Consider the following 24,286-nt stretch of genomic DNA (forward strand, 5'->3'; position numbering starts at 1 on the left):
TGCTTGCTATATGGGTTCTTACGTTTTTTTTAAATAGAAGGAAACTTTTACCTAGACTTAAACGCTATACTTTCACCAACATTTTTTTGAGTATATATTATTTGGAGAACGTGGTATAAAGATATTCCTTTTCATCCAATGATTCATTTTCATCAAACTGAAAAGAATTCATAAGCTATACTATGATAGAAGATTATTTAAGAACGAGTTGTAGTTATTAAAACGAAGTCCAAATATATAAAACGTTAGGCGTACCTAAAGTCAGAATAAATAAAGGACGTGAATGCGAAATATACTATAGAATATAAACGTATGTCTGTTCTCAATAATATTTGGAGGACTTAGCATTAAACTATACAAAGATGAACAGAAAGTCATCTCCTAAATACAGTTTACTAATTTCTTCCTAGTTAATGATTGGACAATGATGACAATATCAAGTTGGCTATTTTCTACCTCATTCTTTGTTTCCTTGTTTCCATGAAGAAAATAAACAATTATCCAAATTCATTTATGTGTGTTCGGTGAAAAAATATCTGTTGAATTTGAAGAATATTTATCACAAAATAAGTCATTTTGTATATTTGGTCGTTTTAAAATATATTTTTTAAAGAAAAGCTGTTTCACCAGAAGGGGATAAAATCATTACTTCCCGCACTTTTTGGCTGTAAATTGTCTTTCTTCACAATTATCGAACTTCATGTTATTATTCCAACCAAGACTTGGAAATTTCATCAAAACATTATTCAATTTGCTAATATTATTACCAATCTTAATCAATGATTTCCTTAAAAAAAAATCTTTTCACTCTCCAACTAAACATCAAAAAATATTTTTGAGAGAAATATTTTTCTGAATGGTAACTTTTGTGTTAAGAACAACGAATCCATTGAAGAGGTCTAACTTTGATACAATGAAGTTTTTTTTTTCTTTTTTCGCTAGACATATTGTCTAGCGGCGTTTTATTAAAAATAAAAAGTCATCGGTGGGATAAGTACAAGCATTTTGGCGCTACGCTACCCTAAAGATCTAATGAGGTAACAAGCCTCTTCTACTTAAGAAGCATGAAGAAAATAAGAGCTAGCTAGAGAGAACTAAGTATTCTATGATCATCACAGAGTTTGTAATGTATTCTATGATGATATTACAAATGAGGATACTTAAATAATGTAAAAATATAAAAAACCAAGAAGAAAGTTGAGTTATTAACCTCAATCTTTCTTTTACAAATGTATGAATTAAAAAGGATAGATTGCCCGTCTATAGTAACTTGAAGTATTTTTCTCTCGTCTTCTTCAAATTTGTCCAACAACACTTGATAGTTCATCACTTCTTGTTGAATTTATTGGATCTAGTTGAAGCTATTGACTGCTTTGTCATATGATTTGTTTTGCTAGTCGCATCGGTAGGTGCCTTGGAATAAACTCCCCAGTCACTTTACCATCCCAACTATACTGTCTTCCATGTGTATTCTTTTTGCTTTTGTTACTTCCACTTCTTTGTTGCCTAGGTGAAATATCTCCATCTCTAGCCAATTTATCAAAGCATATGTCCAACATATTATCTTCCTCCTCCTCATCAGAAAAATCATCACCCAAATCAATAGCATAAGCATTAGTTGGACTAAATCCTGACGCTAAACCCCCTGGCTCAATAATCACACTTTTAGGCACAAATACTGGAGCTTGTGGTCTTAATTTGCTATTCAAAGGAGGATGTGAAATCTGCTCTTCTTCATCAACCAAATCAGCCCACCTAGGAGTACTCATCTCCCCTTGTTTTTCTATCAAATTATTTGTGGAATTAGCTTGAGAGAGTGATGTCATACCTTTCAGCAACTATTGTCAGTGAAGCTAAGAATGCTACTCATGTGTTTTATTGTCAGATTTTGCAATTTGGTTTCAGTTTTTTTCTTGAATTTTTAACTGTTGTTGTTTGTCAGAAAGTTTTTGCGGAATTTCAATTTAGTTTCACCAACCAAGCTATTGACCTCTCCTTGGTTTCAGTTGACGAGGCCCCAAATTAATAAATTGCTAAATTGGTTGCGTTAAAAACAAAAGATTTTTCCAGCAGAGACAGAACACTAGGTGATTTCTTCCATCTGTTCGAGCCTTGGTGACCATAGGTATCCCGTGGAATTAGTCGAGGTGCACACAAGCAAACTAGGACACCACGGTTATCAAAAAAATAAAAAATAAATAAACAAAGATTTCCCAGTGAAGAAATTACTGAAAAGCTACTTTTTTTCCCAGCGAAGAACTAAGAACGGAGTAGAGATTGAAGAATTCGATCTGAGATTTGTTGAAAGGAGATTAATATCCTAATAGAATGATATAGGACGAGAAATTGGGGGCATATTATTTTGCGGAACACAAATTTTCCCATACTGTTAATTTAATGGTAAGGCTATATTGAAGATCCAAAAAACGGATAGAATAGGTTAAGATGATAAATCAATATTTTCGAAATGTATCAAGAATAGAATCTTCAGTAAGTGCACATCATATCCTGCCACCAACAAAAGTTGTGGTGGAGTGATAAGTACTCCTTCGTACTTAACCAGAGGTCTCGATTTTAGCCTTGGGTATAGTTGCTTTTATTAGAGAATGCTTTACACCTTGGGACTTCCGGGCTTGAACCCAAATTTAGTCCAGCCCAATGCAGATACCAGACTTTAGGTATAAAACCCAAAAAAATCACTCATATCCTGCCTTGAAATTTTCAGTACCATATCTTGTGCATTTTTGTTGCTACTTTGGGTATGTTATCTTAAGCTTTGTTATTTTATTGATTCACTGGTGAAAGAGGAAAAAAAAAAAAAAAGTCAACTAGGATCTTGATTTTCCAGAGTTCAACCACAACATGCCTCCTGAATCTTGATTTCCATTCACTAAACCTGGTCTCACTCAAATTCATTCATTTACTTTAACATATTCAGCTGATCCACATTTACACTGCATAGCAACAAAGTTGACACCAATTTACGCCATCTGTTAGTAACTATTCACTCATTTATTCGTGTTCTTTCTTCAAAGAGCTTATTCACACCTGTAACTGAAGACAGTCCAATATTTATACCATGATGAATATATATGTTTCTTGAATTATAACAATTAGTATCATTTACTAAGCACATCATTTGGTTTGTCGTCCACATCTTTATACTTGTACAAGGATGCAAACACGAGGTAATAAATGAAGTTAGCTGATCCCAGGACACAACAGAGCCAGAAGACGTTATCCACTCTTCCATCGTTGATATTGTCTGGCAACCATCCTGATAGTCGTTGAACCAGATCAATCAACCCGTTCCCCAAATAGTATGCAATACCAATAAAAAGGGCAACCATTGCAGTCGAGGTGCTCTTCAAGGATGCTGGAAATTCTTGGTAATAAAACGCCATATGTCCTGGAAAATGGAATCCTTCTCCGATTCCATTAAGAGCTAGCTGTGGCACTAGCCAAAAGACCGACATTGGAACAATGGCATTGTTTTGGCCTTGGAGTTTGTGAGATTTAGCGAGCCTCAGTCGCCTGGACTCAACCAGGGCGAAAACAGCCATGCTAACTATAGTTATGACATGGCCTATTCCAATGCGCTGAAGAGGGGTGAGAGAAAAGCTAGTGTATTTAGCTAGAAAAGGGTAGAGTAATCGGTCAATGATGGATATGGCTATACAAGTAAATAGCAATATGAAGACTAACATAGTACTTGCTGGGATCTCGAAATGAGGTCCCATATGGCGATCCATTTTTAGAGCTTGAAGAATTAGCAGGCTTGTTTGTATGACTAGTTGGGTAGATATAAGAAAACCACTAGCCCATAGAGGGAAAAGCTTGATCAAGCTTTTCAAATCTTCTACTTGCTGCACTGTGCATAGCCTCCAAGGGTTACTATTCGATCCGTCTGATCTGGTGTCTCCCTCAGTAATAAAAGCTGCACAATTCAAGAACCTGCACAAGCGGACTTGTATATCAGCTAACCAATTGTGACAGAAAGCATATATAAGCAGAGAAACAAGGGGAAAATGATATTTACTTTAAGAATTTGGTAGGAATTGGAGAAGTTGTTAGTGTGGTTTTGTCACTTGGATCATGGTAGTAGTGTTGAGTTTGTTCCGAAAGAGGGACTCTCCATTTCTGAATGGTGGCGACTATGACACGTGCTAAGTTGACAAAAGGGCTGCCTCCTTGTTCCTTAACACGGCGATAGAAACGTTTCCCAGCGAGAAACATTACCAAGCCAAGTATGTTACAAGCCATAGAGATACCGAAACCCCATGCCCAACTGACATTGTCCTCCACGTAAACGATGGCTGTGGTGCTTACAGCAAAGGACGTGTAAAAGGCGAATATGTACCAATTGAAGAAAATCGCTTGGTGTTTTGGCTTATCAAACTGATTAGCTCCCATTGGTGCAATTGTATAACGTGTACCCGCAACGCCTAGAGATGCTAACACCATAGCCACGTATAGTACCGTGTACTGGTGTTTTGATGGGCTTGCGCAGAGACTGGATCCATCATTGCATGCTGGAGGTCTTAACACATCAATTGTTGCTGTTAATAGTAGAAGCAAAATACCCTGCAAATCCAATGAAGAAATCAATATGGGGTTCTTGGGTTTTTTCCTATTTTGATGAAGAATAGGGAGAGAATGTCAAAAATGGTCTTTGATAGTAGGTTCTAGTCCCTTAAGTATCATTGGAGCAGTTTGGTCTTTTAAGTTTGTCAAAAGTGAGTTTTTTTATTTACCATACTCTGATTGTTAAATTCAATATGAACTGTGAAAATAGAAAATATCTAACAAGTACTCACATTGGGAAGTATAAATCTTGTAGTTTATGTTATTTTTTTTATTATTTCAAGAGTCTGATGCAACTTTTGTGTATGGTGCAATTTTTTCTCTTGCGCTTTCTAGAATTTTAACAAAATTTCTGATGTTTCTGCTTAAAGTTTTTTAATCACAGTTCTAATTAAATGTTTGATTGGAGATAAAAAATGCTCACTTTTGACAAACTTAAACGACTAAAACAGTTAAATTGATATACTTAATTAAGGGACTATTTTGAACCTACTATCAAAGATAAAAGACCGTTTTTGTTATTTTCTCAAGAATAGAAGATGAAACGAATGAGAGGGGTTGTTTGTATTTACCAGAGCAGAGATAAGAGAAGAAATCCAAATGACAGAAAAACAGCCAAGAAAAGAGTCAGCTATGATTCCACCAACAATTGGGAAAAGGGTGGTCAAGCCATTGACCACATTGTAAACTTTAGCCGCTTTGATGCTCTTCATGTTGAATTCATCTATCAAATAAACAATCAGGTTGCTCATCCACCCTCCAGACGCAAGTGACAAGCCCGCCATGGTTGCTGACATTACCAATCAAACTATTCAAGATTATTTTATCTCACATATCTTAACATGGTTCGTTACCTCATTAGAATTGGTAAGATAAGATAGCCCCTCTTGCTTGTACTCTCGCTTTTGATGATTAGTTTATTATTAATAAAAGGCCCCTAGACACATTGTCTAGTGGTATAAATTCGAAAAAATAAAATCATATCGTAACATTTTTCACCACACGTAGAGCCATGATTTTTAGTTTATGGTTTTCGAACCGCAATCCTTTATAGGTTCTGAACCATAATCTTTTTTGCGTACTACGTTCTAGACAAATTATTTGGATATATTAGATCAAACTTTTAATACAACTATAAGATTTGATCCAAAGCTACTGAATTCTACCGAATCCGTAGCTCTAAGGTCGGCTCTGCCCCCATTTGTCGCATGGACTCAAGTCTTAACATGGGGATGGGCAGCAGGGTAAACCAAAAACTAAAGAAGAAATGGATTTAGAGCAGCCACGACAAGTTCGGTTGAACTTGTTGCTTTCTGCTCGAATCATGTATACATATCTACCTAAAAATTTTACTTTTTCTGTCTTAATTTATGTGGCACCGTTTGACTAGGCACAATAAAGAAACAGAGACTTTTAAAATTTGTTGTCTAAAACAAACCTTGGACATTTGTATGACTATAAATCATTTAATTTACGGTAAAAGTGAAATTTTTAAAGTTAAGTTGTTTTTAATTATAGAAAAGTGACATTCATTTTTTAACAGACTAAAAAGGAAAATGTCATATAAATTGGGACGGAGGCAGAGGTGAATCTAGAATTTTTAGAAGATGGGTTCACCACTTAAAAAAAAAAAAGAAGGAAAAAATGTGTTAAGTGAGAATTGATCCCTAGTCTTCTAGGTAAATAACTCAATCTTCAACCGAGTGCACCATTTAGCCTTCTTGTAATATGGGTTCCAGCATGTAATGTTATACCAATTTTTTAAAATATTCATAAAATACCGAGTTTTACGGAGAGATTATTGGTTCACGTGCCCCAAATTTTCTACCTAAATTCGTCCCTGGATGGAGGGAGTACTAAAAGATATATATGTATCTAATAGTTTACGCCATTTTATTTTATTTTGAATCCACAAACTCTAAATCTTGAATTCGACTCTTAACCAAAGGATGAAGAAACATACCTATAATGAAGGGGAAGGTTATCCAGCCACCTTTTTTTCGACCAGAGGAGGACTGCATATCTTCTTCATCAACATCTCTTACTGAACTTTCCATTGCTAGCTATAGGTCAACTTGACAGAAAAGATATTTGTTTCTACTTTGTTATGGAGTTTGAAGTTTTAATAGCAGGTAAAGTATATCCAAGACTTGCACGCCATATACGAATTATAGGATATGTTTATTTTTTATAAACTGAGGTCTGACAACTTGACAAGAGTTCATATATTATTATATTCCATATGCTTCAATGATTAGTTGTTGGATCTATCCAACTGAGCAGAATTCACAAATAGCCATTTTCCAGCTTCTGTAATTGAAAAATGGCCACCATCGTGAAGTTTAAAATTCCACGAGTAAAATTCTAGGACATTGTCATAAAATTTCACATGTAAATTGAGAGAGTGGCTATTTTTTCAATAAAGGTCTGAAAAGTGGCCAGTGAGGTTATTTCTCTACTCTCCTTCTTTGTTAGTATTTACTTGTTCATTTGTTTCAATTTATATGTAACTCTCTCTATTTTGAGACGTTCAAAAGTGTTTGACATCATCATTTCATTTTGTATAACTTTCGCACCTCTGAGAAACTCATATATGTATTAAACTATCCAGCTTTGAACTTCTGAAGTGATGTTTCATCTGTCAAACTACCTTTTCATAAAATATTACTCTAAATATTTCATTCATCATGACTTATACAATATGTAAGTCAAACTAATATGTTAAACTTCATGTCCTATCAAATACCGTCTTATAAAAAAATAAGGGCAAGACATACAGTTTTGGACAACTCCCACCTTTTTGAAAAGAAAAAAAAAAGTGAAACTTTTATCCAGTAACTTGCATACTGGTAAATTATAGTACTAAGGGGTTGTTTGTTACACAGAATAATTATCCCGGAATTATAATCTCAGTATTATAATTCTGGGACTAATTTTATACAATCTAGGAGGTGGATAAAATAATCTCAAGGTTAATGAGATAAGGTGAGATATGCCCTCTTTAAGTTTGTGTTTCATTTTATACTTTGTTTGGTAAAGGTGGATAAATTTATACCTTCTACCAAATATGATATAAAATTAATTCCAAAGTTAGTACTGGGATATCTCACCTTATACCGTGTACCAAACGACCACTAAAAGTACAAAATACAGTAATTTACTTTATGAAGTAAGTCCAAGTGTTTGTCTTTAGCGAAGAAGAAAGTCAATAACTTTGTCCATTTTTTCAATCGTAAATCACACGCAGGGCATAAATATTGCCGTTCTTTCTATGATAACATATAGTATGAATATGATCAGAGTGATTTAAGCACCAAATATTGCTATATATAATAAGGATCAATCCAATAATTTTTGTAATCCTTAGTTGCATCTCAACTATTTAGTTGAGCATCTTGCTAATCAAAGGAAGAGCTCTTCCAAATTTGCCTTTGTACTTGCTATTTATTGCATGATATACCAAAGTATGTTCCAAATAAATCAAGACACTTCCAAACCTTTTTGATAATTACATGGCCCCTTAGTTCAACTTTTTGCAAGTGAAGTATGTACCATGACTTTTTTTGTGTCATATATTCAGCTCTATTTTATTCCTTTATTACTTAGGTTGCCACTTTTAATTTGATAAATATAAAAAAAATTAAGACTCTTTAAAATGCTTAAAAAGGTGTGAATGGTGGTAATGTCATCTAAAAGAAATAACTATCCACAAGGACAAAAACTATATAAAACTAATAACTTTGAAGACCTCAATTGGTATTGAGAGAGAAGTCTTTAAATGATATTTTCACTTTATAAATTCTAAGATTATATTTAAATTTCCCTTGATCTTATCTTTTATTTTGAAAATATAAATTTAGGTATGATATTTAACATAATTTTGTACAGTAGGAAAAAAAAATAATCAAAATTAATCCTTTAGAAAAATAAAAGCAAGAACAAATAAATTTTTTAGGTACGTTATTGTATTGAGACATGATTTACTAAATTTAGTTGATCCTAACTTTCTTGCTGATAGCAGAGTTGTAATATTATTATTGACGTAAAGGTTACAAATTAATATTCCACTTAGACTTCAAGAAAAAAAAGGTGGGAAATGTTATTTTCTCACATGCATTTTTTGAAAGAAAAAAATAAGTTTAAATTCAGAAAAGTAGCTACTTTTCATATTTTAGATATATATGATTTAATTAGAATTAGGATATACTAACAACAGTATAAAGTGTCAATTTCTTAAATTTTAAATTTTGTCTTATTTTTAACTAAGTTCACTAATTCCTCAACAAAAGAATAAATGTAGAATGTATAGTTCAATATATTTTTATTTTTTTTGAACCAGATAGTTCATAAAACATGGTTGTTACTAATCGCGGATATGTAACCACAAGTCCTTCTAGCAACTTCTTTTTAAAGATTTTGCACTGAAGTATATTACGGTATCAAAACTTTTCAAGAATTATTATATTAAGATATCTGGAAAAAAAAAAAAAAGAACTTTACATTTATGCAGTTTGCTTAATTAAGTTAGGGGTGGAGGAGAATAAAAGGGAAAGGGATGTAATTGTGACTACTAAGTGGGCAGCTCCTTAATCCCATCTTTACATTTATTTTTAATAACGTTTAACTTTTTACCAATTTTGTAACTTTTGAAGTTTAATTTTGTTATTTATCTTTTCTAACTCTTGAACCATTTTTAGTTTAGCTAAACATCGACTTTCACGGTGATATGAGATCTTTAAAAGAAAATAAAGAAAGAATCTGTGATGAAGAAATAAAAGGATCATTCTATATATCGAAATCTTAGCTGAAACAATATACCCTTCGTCCTAATTTAAGTGTTTTTTTTTTTTTTTGTGGTCTGTTCCAAAAAGAATGCATCTTTCTATATTTAATAAGTTTTTCAATTTCAAAATTCTGTATGTCAAGTTTAAGAGCACAAAATTCAAAAGTTTTATTTTATTTTTATAAACAACATTCAAATTCAAACTAAGACACTTAAATAGGAACGGAAAGAGTATATTTTTTTCTAAACCATTATGAAGAAAAACAAAACTAAATGGCCGACTACTCTTATAGGCAGTTTTTTTTTTTTTTTTAATATTTTAAATACATCCAACTATATTTTTTTACCATATATCAAATTATCTCTTTTCTAATTTAAACTATTGTGAAATTTTTTGCCTTGATCTTGGGCCCGGGCTCATCACGGGCTTCCCAATACTAGTATTTATATAAATGCATTCCATATAAGCAAAAGGTAAACTCACCTAAAATAAGAATAAATAAGAGGGTGAATACGAAAGGGAAAACTACGTATATATACATGTTAAGGAGAAATATTTACGAAACGTAACGATAGTTTTCCTTATTTACAAAACATAACGATATATTACAAAACATGACGGATTTTCATATATTTTTCGTTTTTTTATTTTTTTTTCGGAAAAATATATATATTTTTTATAAAAAAAATATTTTTATTTTTAAAAAAAATAATTTTTATATATATTTTTTAAATATTAATTAATTTATTTTTTGCTCAATGGCTTAAAAAATTACCTCATATTTCTATGTATGAAAGTTGTATGAAATGTGTATGTGTGAGCAAAATTTTTAATATAATTTTCATATACAAAATTTTGAGCGAAAACTTTAAGCCTTGAATATTGTATGAAAATTCATACAATGTTGTTGTAGTTGTATTAATTTTACGATAAATCTAACATGAACTTTATACATGAAAATGTGAGCGAAATTTTAAGACATGAGCAAGATACAAATTTCATATTGTTTTCATACACACAATTTTGAGCGGATTTTTTAAGCCTTGAACGAGATATACACATTTCATACATTTTTCACACACTAAATTTTGAGCAAACTTTTTAAGTCTTGAGGCGAGATATACACATTTCATACAACTTTCATACATAAGTTTTTGAGCAAAAAAAAAAAATATTAATTTTTTTAAAAATAAAAATAATATTTAAAAAAAAAATAAAAAAATATTTTTTAAAAAAATGATTTTTAAAAAATAAAAAATAATTTAATTTTTTTTAAAAAAAAATATAAAGCATGTTTTGTATAGGATTTGTAATGTTATGTTTTGTAAATATAAAACTATCGTCACGTTTCGTAAATATTTCTCCTTAAGATGTATATATATGTCAAAGACCCAATACGAAATGCTATCGAATATCAATCAAGTTGCATAATATAATAGCACGTTCTCAATAATTTTTGGAGGGCCATTAAATATACAAACATAAAGGGGAAGTCATACAACCCTAACATATTTTACTACTATCTTCCAAAGCAATGATTAGAAAATATCAAGTGGGATATTTTCCACCTAATCCAAGTTTAGAAAATGCTGGCACCTACTTAATCTTAATGACCGAACTAATGCATAGGAAAATCCTAGACATTAACCATATATTCCAAATAATATCTATCTAAGCAATAATGAGAAAATATCAACTTTCGTTCACTTATTTAGTGATGATTCCTGTAATTATAGCCCAAGATGACTATTGGACCTGCCAACCAACGGTCAGGATTTTGCACAAACAATGTTTGACCTATTATCACCATTCGATTTATACGTGAATTTGACTTTTGAGGCTAAACTTTGTAAGCTTGTCTGTCTATTATTACATACATATTATTTTGTAAAATACACCCTCGTCCCAATTTATGTGACACCTTTCGCATTACGAGAGTCGAACGACTTTTGTTTACCATAATTTTTTCATACTCCTTTTAAATATTTTGAATTGTCAATTGTTGTGATTTATAGTATGTTTTACATAGTTTTCAAATATGTAAATTTTATTTCAAAATAATTAGAAGTTTCATGTCTGAATTTATGGTAAAAAATTAAAGTGTTTGAATCTCGAAATTCAAATGATGTCACACAAATTGAGACAGATGAAAGTATTAATTGAATATATACTAGTGATTTTTCCCGACAAACGTATTGTCAAATAACACCCTTGCTGAAAGGGGTCTCCATCACTGATACCAACCAACGTCCGAAAGTATATTCAGAAAGAAGGTACTCTTAAAAGTTAAATAATCCCTACAAAATTATGTGTGCTTCAAGAACTTTACAATATCATTTGCTTGGCACATCATTCAGCACATACTAGTTACTAGGTAATAGATGCAGAAAGTAACTGATCACAGAACAAAACATAGCCAAAAGACATTCTCAACTCTTCCATCATTAATATTATTGTATGGCAACCATCCTGTTACTCTTTGAACCACATCAATTACTGCATTTCCAAGATAGTAGTCAATGCCATAATATTAAATGAATCACGGTACATGGGCACGTAGTAGGCAACTCTTGCATTAAACCGGTTCACTCAGTGTAAGTTGGCAGATATTAAGTGTCGTGACATATTTCATCCCTTTTTTGTGGCGTGACACATACATAGCAACAATTGCAGTCCAGGTACTTCTCAAGCAGTGGCGGATTCAGGATTTTCACTCAGGGTGTTCGGAAAAATAATTGGACCACTTGCATTTTACCCTAAATATATACTGTAATTTTTTGCCCAGGGTGTTCTTGATCCGTCCCTGTTCTCAAGGAAACATGAAATTATTGGTACTCGCTCTGTCTCAATTTATGTGATACATTTTCCTTTTTAGTTTGTCCCAAAAAGAATGATATATTTCTATAAAAATTTAACTTAAACCTCCCCTTTTACCATTAATGAAATGTTTTAGAGTCACACAAATATCTATAACTTATTTTGGACTACAAGTTTAAAAAATATTCAATATTTTGTTAAACTCCGTGTCTAGTCAATCTATAATACATAAGACGGAGAGAGTAATAAAATAGATGAATTTAGCGAGAAAAGGGCAGAGTACTCTGTCAATCAATGAAGGTAATGGTAACAAAAGTAAACATCAATAGGTAGATATGATCATAGTACTAGTTGCTGGGATTTTGACATAAGGTTGTTAGACTTTATTTTTATTTTTATTTTTATGTGTGGCCCAATTAATTAAAGCCCATTATTTTATAAGAATAAATCTCATCCGTTAGATCAATTATTTGATAGACGTATTAGATTAAGTCTTAAATTCTATAAGTGGTGCTTTGTCCACATTCTACCACATATTCTCTTCAGGTATTTTATCACTAATGGCTGTGGTAATGTGAAGTTAGGGCTAGAAGGTAAAAACTAATTTTCAGTTTACGCTTCCACTCATAATGTCTTGCGCTTCAGGTATGTTCTCTATAACATTTTCTTGTAATCAGATTGTCATGTTCAAGCTCCTAGTGTGCGTTAAATTAAGTTTACATGTGGCATCATAGCCCGAATTACTTAAACTGATAATCTTCCTTAAGAAAAGACATAGTTATGAATCCGTTGACGAAATCACGGCTTAAAGATACGATTTTTTTTGTTTGTGGAAATTGAATGTGGTATGGATAATAAATTAATGGTGAAAATCAAACGAATTACAGTTATCTTACGTTTTGAACTATAGTTGCCTTTGTTTTCTCCCCTTATCCATAAGCATGAATTCAAAGGAAAATCATTTTTTATTTTTATTTTACCATGATCTCTGGTTTCATTCTCCAATATCGGCTTCGGAAAGTGTTGGAAGTAATAATAGCCGAAGTGTTCAACTATATGATAAATCGTGAAAGTTGTTTAAAGATGCCCTATTGCAGCATCTAACTTGGCTTAAGCCCACACACTTTTGCCCGTTAAGTTTAGCATTTTTTATTGTTTTTTTTTTTTTTTTCATTTTGGTATGGATCCCATGAGTAGAGTCGAGGAGGGTAGGATGTATAAATTAATGGCCAAAATTTATGAAATTTATACATCGATTATGTAAATTATATGTATATTTTTGTATACAATATGTATATTTATACTTAATATACAAACAACTATATATTTGCTGGCTATTATACTTTTGAGCGGTTCAAAAGTGTAGTTAACCCTTTTTTTATTTTTATCTCGAAGCTATGTAGTAATTATATAGTGCAATTTGAGGCCCATCAGGTATGTCATAATTAATTTATGTAAAGACGTCATTTATTTGATATAAGATTTTGGCTCATCATTGTTCTATTTTAGCTGTAAAAGCTGTTAATATCTATTTCTTCGGCCATAAAGTAATTTTGTTTTGGGCTATATTGTATATCTAAAGATGTCGTATATATTTAATTAGAAATATTTGCCTATTAAAGATTAAATGACATTTAAATTATGATAGTGTGATGTAGTATCTACCTAAAGGAGAATTATAATATACTTTTATTGTTTTGGTGACTCCATATTGTTTTCTAATTTGTGAGCATATTTATCTATCTTGCAGTTATTCCTCTTCATTCGCTTGCTTCATTTGTTACTATGTTCATTGGATTGAACTTTCTGAGTGGCATGAATAAGTCCAGTTCCACTTAGGTGTAATTGATTTGGACTTGGTTCTGCCGAAAGTTACACCTACTGCCATTACTAATACGAGTAACGAGGGTGGGAAGTCTTTCCATAAAGCATTGGAACGCTCTTTGTGTTTATGCAAATAACTATTGCCAACAACTTTATACTCGACAAATTGAAAGTACCAGGGAGTACCTGAAGTTTGTGGAAGAACGTTTTCGTTCTGCAGGTAAGTCTCTCGTTGGTACATTAATGGATGAACTCACAATCATGAAGTCTGATAGGTCACGTAGAAATTATACATTGAGATGACTAACATTGTAGCAAGACTTTAGACTGTGAGGATGATAGTGGATGACACCTTTTTGGTTCATTTTATTCTGAACTCGTTGCCTCTGAAATATTGACCTTTCCAAATTAATCATAAAACTATAAAGGATAAGTGGAATGTTAGTGAATTGTCCAGTATACTTACTTAGGAGGAGTTAAGACATAAGAAACAACGAAATCATTCCATTAACCTCATAGGTCAAGGTGTTGGTGAAGGAGTTAAAGTGAAGACCAACAAGTTCAAGAAGAAGAAAGCATATGCTAAAGTTTCATAGGATGCTAAGAAGGAACGTAAGGTAAATGTGTGTCGTTTTGTAGAAAAGAAGGGCACTATCAGGAATGACACAAGTTTGCCTTTTTACAGGAACAACACACATTGCCTTGTGTTCGTTCTTAGCATCCTGTAAAACTTTAGTAGGTGCTTTCTTCTTCTTGAACTTGTTGGCCTTTACCTTAAGTCCTTTATCAGCTCCTTAACTCATGAGGTTAATGGAATGACTTGTTTCATAATTTTTGACTCCTTTTGAGTAAGCTCACTAGAAAATTCATGAACGTTCTACGTATCCTTAATAATTTTATAGATAATTCGGAAAGATCCATACTCAGGAGGCAACAAGTTAAGAATAAACTGAAGCAAGAAAGTGTCATCCACTTTCATTCCCATGGTCTCAAGTCTTGCTGCAATGTTAGTCGTCTCGATGTTATGATTTTGCATATTACACGATCCAACAAACTCCATGATCATGAGTTCATCCATTAATATACTAGCGAAAAACTTATCTACCTGTGCACTTTCTAGTTGTGGAATAGTATTCTTAGTTTTGTTGGCAATAGTCATTTGCATAAACATAAGGCTCAACCTGTTAGAGCGTTCTCATACTTTAAGGAAAGACTTTTCACCCTCGTTGCTCGTATCAATCATGGCAGCAAGTTTATTTTTCAACAGAATCAAGTCAAGATCCATCACAGCTAAGTGGAATTGGACTAGTTCATGCCACTTGGAAAAGTTCAATCCGTTGAGCACAGTAACAGATGAAGCAAGCGAATATATCGTAAACAATGTGGATTTAACAAAATAAAATAATAAAAATATATTGTAATTGTCCTTTGGGCAGATACTACGACACACTATCATAATTTAAATGTCATTATTAATCTTTAATAAGCAATTAAATATTTTTAATAAACATATACGACATCTTTGTATTCACAATATATATTTGACAAAAGAATATTAATTTACCTTGTTATGTTCACTATTCATAGAATAATTGATTCACCTTTGGGTAAATCCTTTCCAACAATAGTGAAAGGCAATGTTTACATTTATTTTCAATAATAGACATTTCATTAGTTTCATGGATAAACGATAATTTTTTATTATGCGTACCTTTTATCAACATACTAGTTGGTTCACTTTAGTGAACATCAGTATGAAGATATGATCGTAGTCTTGCTGGGATTTTGACATGAGGTCCCATTCGACGACAGGGACAGATCCAAGATTTTTATTTAGGGGTTTAAAAAAAATAACAAAAGCTAAATATTAAAAATAATGTTGTTGGCGGGGATTGTACCTAGGATACTAGAGATAATTTTGAACACCCTGGACCACTAGAGCTAACTTTTTGCATTTGTTTAGGGTGTTCAAAAGTTAATATATGTACATAAATACAAAAAATCTATCCTATATACACTATAATTTTTTGCCGAGGGTGTTCGGGTGAACCAGAGGCGGCAGGATTTCAAGAGGATGAGTTCACCTTAAATTTTTTTTTGAAAAAAAAGACGTAAAAGTGCATTTAGTAGGGTTCAATCCCACAACCTTAAGGGATTAAACCAACACTTAATCAGTGCTCCACTTAGTCTAGTTTAACCATGTGTTCCTTCAGTTAATATTAGATATATTTTAAGGATTATATACATAATACACCGAGTTTAGTCGGGTGACCATGTGTTCACGTAATCTGTTTTTAATGGGTAGATTCTCCCTTGGGGTGAACACCCTGCCACCCACGTAGATCCGCCCCTATGCTCAATACATACGCGGCTCGTTAAATTTGTCCAATTTTTTCACTTAGTAGGCGTTTGGCCATGCGATTTGGAGTCATGATTTCATATTTTGATTTCAAATCAGCATTTATTTATCAAATTAGCACAAAATTTCAACTTCAACTTCATATCATAATTTCAAATCCCAAATTATCCAAAAAGTAGGATTTGAGATTCCAAATCATGATTTCAAAAAACAAAAAACAAAAAAATGTAAAACTTGACCCATAAGTTTATATTTTGTAAAAAAAGATCCATAAGTTGGCAGACGAAATATTTTTTAAATGTAAAACTTGACTCGAAGTAACAACATTGGTTTGTCTTCTCGGTCATCTGATCGAAAATGCATGCTCGACGTGAAGAGATTGTCCTTACCATGTCGGAAGAATATATTAATGAGTAGTAATACATGCTCGACGTGAAGAGATTGTCCTTACCATGTCGGAAGAATATATTAATGAGTAGTTATATTACAAGACATGTTCAATTTTCCTTTTGATTGAACTAAAATTCGATAAATAGACATTGTATTTTTTAGAAAGGTCTTTTGATAGCGTATTAACTTTGTCATGAACAATGTTTGCTCATTTGGTAAGATTGCATAAGAGTTGGGGAAGTTTTGATAGTTTTCACAACTTGTAGAGTTTTAGGTTTCTTAATAAATCCAAATTGCATGCCCAAATAAAACTTTAACTTCAAATCAACTTGATTTCATATCATGATTTCAAATCATGTCCAAGCGAGGCCTTAGACCATGTACTAAAAGTCAGTGGCGGAGCCAGGATTCATATTAAAGGGTGATAAAAGATCATAAATATGTCGGGACTCAGGTTCGAACCCGCGGCGTTAGGGACATTTTGGAACCCCTTAACCGTTGTGCTTGAGCATTCAACTTGTGTCAAGGGGTGTCAACACTAGTATACATTCGTATAAAACCAAAATTTCATCTATTTATACAATGTAATTTTCCGGCGAAAGGGTGTCGCTTGACACCCCTCGGGCAAGGGCAGCTCCGCCCCTGTTCGACGGTCCATTTTCAGGGCTTGGAGGACTAGTAAGCTTGATTGAACTACTATCTGTGTGGTTAAAGGCAAGACACTAATCCATAGTGGGAAAAGCTTAATCAAACTTTTTCAAATGCTCTACTTGTTGTAGTACCGTACATAATCTCCATGTGTTTCTAATTAAGCCATCTGATTTGGTATCTCCCTCACTTATCAATTCAAGAACCTACATATGGAGGGGCATTTAACATTTTTGATACATATTGTAAACTGAAGAAGTACTAGGAAGCTTGGAGAATCTTGTAGGGATCGGACTAACTATTTTTTAAAAAAAAAAAATTTGTCACTTGGTTCATGGTAATATTTTTAAATTCCCCGATGCTCAGAGGCAGAGCCTGGAATTATATTAAATTTTATGGGTTTTAATTTCTAGAATATCATTATCAAGTGTTTAATAACTGTATACTAAATTTAATTTTTGTATATATTTAGTGAATTTTTCTTAACATAAATATAAGATTTGAACTAAAACTACTTAGTTCGGTCAATGTTAAGGCCACATATAAGACTGCCTATTGAGTTGTCCATGGTAGGGGTGGGCGTTCGGGCCATCGGATTGGATATGAAATTTTCGGTTTGGATATTCGATCTTCGGATTGAAGAAATTACAATCCAAATTCCATCCAAATAAGTTCGGATTGGATTGGATATTTTAAGTTCGGTTTCAGATTATTCGGTTTGGGTATTTTGGATTTTCGGATTTGACTCTTGAGACTTAAGGCAAACTTATTAGGAACGAAATTCATGTGTTAGTTCCACAGAGGTAAATCTAAATCTTAATTGCTCAGTAAAAAAAGCCTTCCAGTTCAAATTAGGATTAAAAAATCCAAGTCATGTCCAACATAGTAAATCCATACCAAATAAAAGCATTCTGAAAAAGTGGAAATGAACAAAATAAAATCTAAGTAGTCATCTGGAAAAATAACAAAGAACTCTGTCGTGGGTGACACTAACGTGAGACTTTTGAGACTTGAGAAGTAAAAAAAACCCTATATTATATTTGATTTAGTAGAGAATTATATATTGGATTTAATATTTTAATGAGTAGGGCCTTAGTTACTAATCTATTGGACCTTTAAACTAGACTTATTAGATGATGAGATATGATATAGGTAGGTCTAGATAAAGGTATAAAAATTTCAGATTTTCGGATATCCAAAAATTCATAGTACTAAATCTATATCCAATCCGAAATCCATAAATTTTAAAAATAAAATCCGAAGACCAATCTATAATCCAAATATCCAAACCAAATATTTAAAAAGTTCGGATTTCGGGTTGGCCCAAACTGTGCCCACCCCTATCCATGGGTTCTTGCAGAATTAGATCCATCTACACATGCTAGAGGCTATAATCCATTAACGCTTTGTAACAATCCGATCCTTAATTTTACTAAAATGTGATTATAATTAGATTTATGTTTTGAAGCTTTGGGTAAATTTGTATACCTATTTGGGACTGGTCGAGATGGTCGGGGTGAAAATCCCACGGCTCGGAACGGATTTGTCACACTTGAAACTATGTTAAAATTACAAATTTTTTGCTTGTATATGGGGAGAGACCAAACACCGCAATCGCAAAGAGGAAAAGGCAGGATTGACATAATATTACGGTACTTGTGCAATTTTTTAATATCTTATATGTTAATAATTTTAAAATTAAGTTACTACAAGGAGCTCGAAAAATTAATAAATTGAATCTTGGCAAGTGGCAGGTGAAAATAAATTGGACTCATGAAATATACAAATATATCATTCTTTTTTTTCCGGCTTATAAGCTATGAATTTTATTCTTCCTATACAAATTTTAAATCATTTAGTCCTGACAATTATATTAACCTTCTATCTGATAGATATGAATGAGGAGTTATATTTACAGATATAGAATCGAATTTGAATTGCTTCTTGATTACCGATGGGTTTGAAAATCACGAGCTTCCATCTCTATATCTACGTGACGAGGCATCTTTTAACTCGAAACATGAAGAAGTATAATTGTTTAGAGTTTACAATGAGATTTTGAATTACGATGAGCTTCTATCTCTAGGCAGTTCCAGATTTTGAAGGACAACAATGTGTATTGGGGTGAGATACATTCTGAAACTTCGAATATAACTTTAAATGATATTAACGTGGTATCTTTTTCTTTCTTCTTTTCACCCATAGAAATATCATGACAAAGATGTTCCATTTTGTAAATTAATTTGATTTCGACTAATTCAAAGGCAGTAGGGGACCACAGGAGAGGGGGGTTATCTATTGGAAAATCACAAGAAAATAACACGCTGGCACGAATAACGGGAAAATCGTCGGCCAACGCTTTAAGCTCCAACAATGGAATTCTAATGTGTCCAATAAAACAATGCAAGGCACTGAGGTTGGGAAATTGTTCTGCATCTGAAGGAGAAGGGTGCCTGGCACTGGAATTGGGAAAGGAATGAATATGACAATACCTAAAGCTACAAGACCCAATACAACAGTACTTGGCACGGGCGGAGCCACATTAAGGCTAAGGGGATTATCCGAACCCCCTTCGGCGGAAAATTACACTATTTATACATGATTAAAATATATTTTTTATGTATAGATAGTACATGTTGAACCCCTTTAGACTTCTTCATGTGTTTACTTTTTCATATTTTGAACCGCCTTATCATAAAATGGTACTTGGCACTAGAGTTGGGGCGGGGAGGGGGAGGGGGAGGGGGAGGGAGTCTGATTACTGGAAAATCTACAAAAACAACACCCAATACAACAGTGCCCGGCAGAAGAGTTGGGAAGGAAATATCGGAGGAAAAAATCCTTGTTCAACAGTTATCAAGCTCCAATATACCAGTACCCGGTAGAGGATATGACTGGAAAGGGAGTTGGAGCTTCTACACCTACATGGACCAGTATAGCTGCTAGCAAGAGACTAAATGCAATAGGTATGATGCTAACCTTCGAACCTCCTACTATTGTTTAGGTGAAAAGTGCATGGCTATAGCAAAGGAGGAATTGGATAAAGAAAACACTAAATGGTGCAACTGTTGTGATATTTTATGTCATTTGCGATTCTCCTACTATAGGGGTTGTAGAGAGATTCTTGAGATCAAACTGGAATTTAAAAGTGAAACCTCAGATTTTCTACCATAGTGACGACTATTTTGTTATAAGTTTCAATACTATGGAAGAAAACAGGAGATACTACACTCAGGGCCACAATCACTTGGGAGTAAACGAGTAGTAATGAAGTCTTGGACCCAAAGTTTTAATGTGTATGAGGAGGTGCTTAGAATTGAATAATTGTAGGTGCAACTACCCAACCTCTTCTCAATTGTTGGGGGGTGAAGTCCATAAGTAGCATAGGTAGCACACTTGGTGCCCCACTTTTTGTTGATGATTGGACAACAAGCTTGGCCAGAATATCATTTGCAAGATTGCTTGTAGAAGTGGATGCCACAAGGCCTTGCAAGGAGACAAATGTTTGGGGAGGAATTTCTATCATAAAGCTTACACATTTCATCTTCAAGTCTCTCTCTCTCTCTCTCTCTCTCTCTCTCACACACACACACACACACACACTCTCTTTTCATAATGTCTTTACCCCTAGATAGCCATCAGAAAACAAATTAAGTGAATTGTGGATAAAGTTTTCAATTCTTCACTATTTTGATATGAAAAAAAAAGGAACACCTATGTAACTTATTAATATCTTTTGTGTCGCTTTTGAATTAAGTCTTAATCATAAAAATGAATTATCTAGCCTAAAAGTGTAAAAGTTCAAGATCCAGAGTGGAACATTTTCACCCAAGCTATAACAAATGGCTGGGAGCCTAAATACTGTGCCAAATGCCTGCAAATTGGGCATGAATATACTGAAGGAAAGCAGCAACAACAAATTCCTCAGGGGAAACCAAAGAATCTGATCACAAAGTAAGTATGGCAGAATAAAGAGAATGTAGTAGTGCCTCAACGCGGCCCAAAGAGAGTGGAACCTATGAACAAGCAAACTGTGTCTAATAGGGTGGTTGTCAATACAGGAGATGCTAGGAAGAGTATTGAAGAGTGGCAAGGTGTGAGGAGCAGATCAAAGAGGATTTTTGGACAAAAAACATCCCTGAACTATGGGTCAAACTAAAGGTACATCCTTATGTTATCATAGTAAGCAAAAAAATATCCCTTAACTAATCTAAAGATTACAACAATCATCCTTCCGTTAGTTTTTATCAAGAAACTAACAGCATCAACCAAAACACATGCCAAGCACGTGACTTTTGGGCAGCTCTTGAAATTAGTATGAGAACAAGTCCTTTGAGTGCATGCTGTTTGTTAAAAAAGAATGAAAGAAAGAAAATACGAGACAAAAACGATGAAACATTAGCCGTCAAAAAAGGAAAATACAGATAGTGAATTTCCAGAAATTGAAACTATCATATTCATCTTCTGAGTAGTAATTTAATACATCATCTTCAATTATATCTACAAAATGAATATTTTGCAAGAACTTCCAGAACACTTTAAACAGACAGATTTGGGAAAAAATCTTTACGGAATTTCAAAAATCTCCTTGAATAATGCCCCTTTAGTAATAAATTAATAATAGAAATATCTCATCTCGTTCTTTTTATTTTCCTTGCTAAGACATCTAAAAAATAAATCTTTTTTTTTTTTTTTTAATATCTTGTGATTATTTTGCTACTTTTAATGAGTCACTATTCTCTTCTGATTTTCTTGGCATAGTCTTATTTGCACTTTCATATAAGAATACAACACTTTTGTTACGTTTGTTTTGTAATTATCGTAAACCAATAAGGAATCCTGGAATAAACATTATCACCTTGTTAAATATAATTAGATTAGACGAGTTCTTCTCTTAATTTTCTGAACTTTTAAAATAATAATCTTAGCTTCAGTTCTTGTTCAGGAGCTTCTTTGTCTAACTTTGATCTAGAATATTCTATGAAGTTCATAATAAAAGAAAAGTTCAATTTTTTGACCTTGCTCAACTGAAGGCTAGAGATACGAAGGGACAAAACACAGAGATTTGGAAGGGAGGAGAGTCACGGGCTTGGCATGTGTTATGGATGTTGTTATTTTCTTGATGAAAATTAACGGAAGGAGGATTGTTGCAACTTTTAAATTAGTTATGGGATGTTTATTGTTTACTATGATAACATGGATGTATCTTTAGTTTGAACTATAATTCAGGGATGGTTTTAGCCAAAACTCGATCAAAGAGCCCGAAATTTGGGAAGGTTATAGCACCTCCTGAGGATGTGGTTATGAGTACACAAAATGGTGTGGGGCAGAGTAGCACTGGGAGAGGAGGTGGTAATAATTTCAAAACACACACCCCCCAAACCCACCAAATTCCAAATGATAGTTACATGGAACGTGAGGGGTATGAATAAGGCTTACAAGCAAAGGGAGCTGAAGGTAGCCATTATACTATTAAGAGTTATTTCAAGTTAACAAAATGGTATACATGCGTTGCGATACACTCCTAGGATCTTGTTGTAAAAATTTTTATTGTCATGCATGAAGTTTTGAGTGTTTAATAAAGTTGTAAAATATTAGGCAAAGTTTTTGACAAAGGTATATGCCCCTATAGTCAAAGTGAAAATTGAACATAAAAGGTACAGCGCAGCTACTGAAGTGGCTTTATTGAAGACATTAGTAGCTAGATAAATAGTTAACTCTGGACTAGAAGACTACACAAATTAAATATGGGGAATTTGAAGATGAGGAAGGAGATAATTGGACCGATTAAAAGCAATATAGCAATATCGAGCTGGATAAAGGTGGACTCAAGATTTGAAGTTTATGAATTTTTGGTTCTAATTATTTTAAGTTATGGGTTCTAAATAATCTATACATATTCAGTGGATTTTCAAAACAAATAAACAATTTGAACCAAATCTACTGAATTCGGCCGAACCCGCAGTTTGACACGCTAGGGGCGCTAGGCCCGCCCCTGGAACAAGGAAGAAATTAGGTCTCTTCTACTAAAGGAATTGGTTATGTTGATATTACAGTGGCGGACCTAGGTTTTTAGCAAGTGGGTTCAATATATATGAACTATATAAATAACACTGTATATACATATATATTTTTTAAGAACAGATTAAATATACATGTATATACAGTGTTATTTTTCAACGAAATGGGTTCATATGAACCCACTTGAAACCACATAGGACCGCCCCTCCGTTGATAATATCAAATTTACTCATTCTTCAATCTACACGGGTAGGTTGGGACGTACCTACGTCAAAAATCCAATTATCGACAATATCAAAATATCTACTACTACTAAATGGTAGATCTTCCACGTGAGAAGATAACCTCCCAGGTCCAGGCAATTGTTTGAACATACATTTTGCTAAAACCGTTAATAATTTGATGTTATAAACGAAAAGACTAGCTATGTAATTTCTCAAAGAAATTTCGAAACAACTACTAAGTCTTTATAGTTCGTGCCGTTCGTGGTCTTTAATTAAGTTCTCATCGTAGGGTTGGATACATAATATTATGATAAGGATCTAATGATCTATCAGACTCGATATGACTTATTAAAACTGAATCACAAATCAGTCTCAAATATCCATTTCTACTAGCATAATCTACAGAAATAGATTAGTTGAACTTAATTTAATAGATAAATCGCATTTAAATTTATGTGATGAGCCATGAACTCGAAGCCGATAAAACCCACTAGGCTCATGACATAGCTCAGTCAGTCAGTTTGACAGTACTAGTATATCTTTTGCATTTTGCGAACTCAGATGTTTCGGTTATGTTAATTATTACGCTGGCCCTTCCTGTTAATTCAGACATCTTAGTTAGATTATCTATCAGT

At 33.1% G+C, this 24,286-nt stretch overlaps 1 protein-coding gene across 1 annotated transcript; it reads right to left on the minus strand.

Annotated features, from left to right (window-relative positions):
• Nucleotides 1–2,989: 2,989 nt before the first annotated feature.
• On the minus strand, nt 2,990–6,743 carry LOC132065653 (protein NRT1/ PTR FAMILY 2.7-like). Its single transcript, XM_059459138.1, has 4 exons — nt 6,548–6,743; nt 5,157–5,374; nt 4,040–4,584; nt 2,990–3,954 (listed from the first exon to the last, which is right to left on the minus strand). The coding sequence occupies exons 1-4, from the start codon at nt 6,639–6,641 to the stop codon at nt 3,120–3,122; spliced, it is 1,692 nt and encodes a 563-aa protein (XP_059315121.1). The 5' UTR covers nt 6,642–6,743; the 3' UTR covers nt 2,990–3,119.
• Nucleotides 6,744–24,286: the final 17,543 nt, after the last annotated feature.

The sequence above is a fragment of the Lycium ferocissimum genome, chromosome 7 (genome assembly GCF_029784015.1).
Source record: "Lycium ferocissimum isolate CSIRO_LF1 chromosome 7, AGI_CSIRO_Lferr_CH_V1, whole genome shotgun sequence".
Lineage (NCBI taxonomy): Eukaryota > Viridiplantae > Streptophyta > Magnoliopsida > Solanales > Solanaceae > Lycium > Lycium ferocissimum.

Bases quoted from the DNA above. Each gene is read 5' to 3' on its own strand.
- LOC132065653 (XM_059459138.1), bottom strand. From the start codon at position 6,641: ATGGAAAGTTCAGTAAGAGATGTTGATGAAGAAGATATGCAGTCCTCC. The intron at 5,375-6,547 runs GTATGTTTCTTC...TGGTAATGTCAG, and splicing joins AACCTTCCCCTTCATTATAG to CAACCATGGCGGGCTTGTCA. The intron at 3,955-4,039 runs GTAAATATCATT...CCGCTTGTGCAG, and splicing joins ATTCCTACCAAATTCTTAAA to GTTCTTGAATTGTGCAGCTT.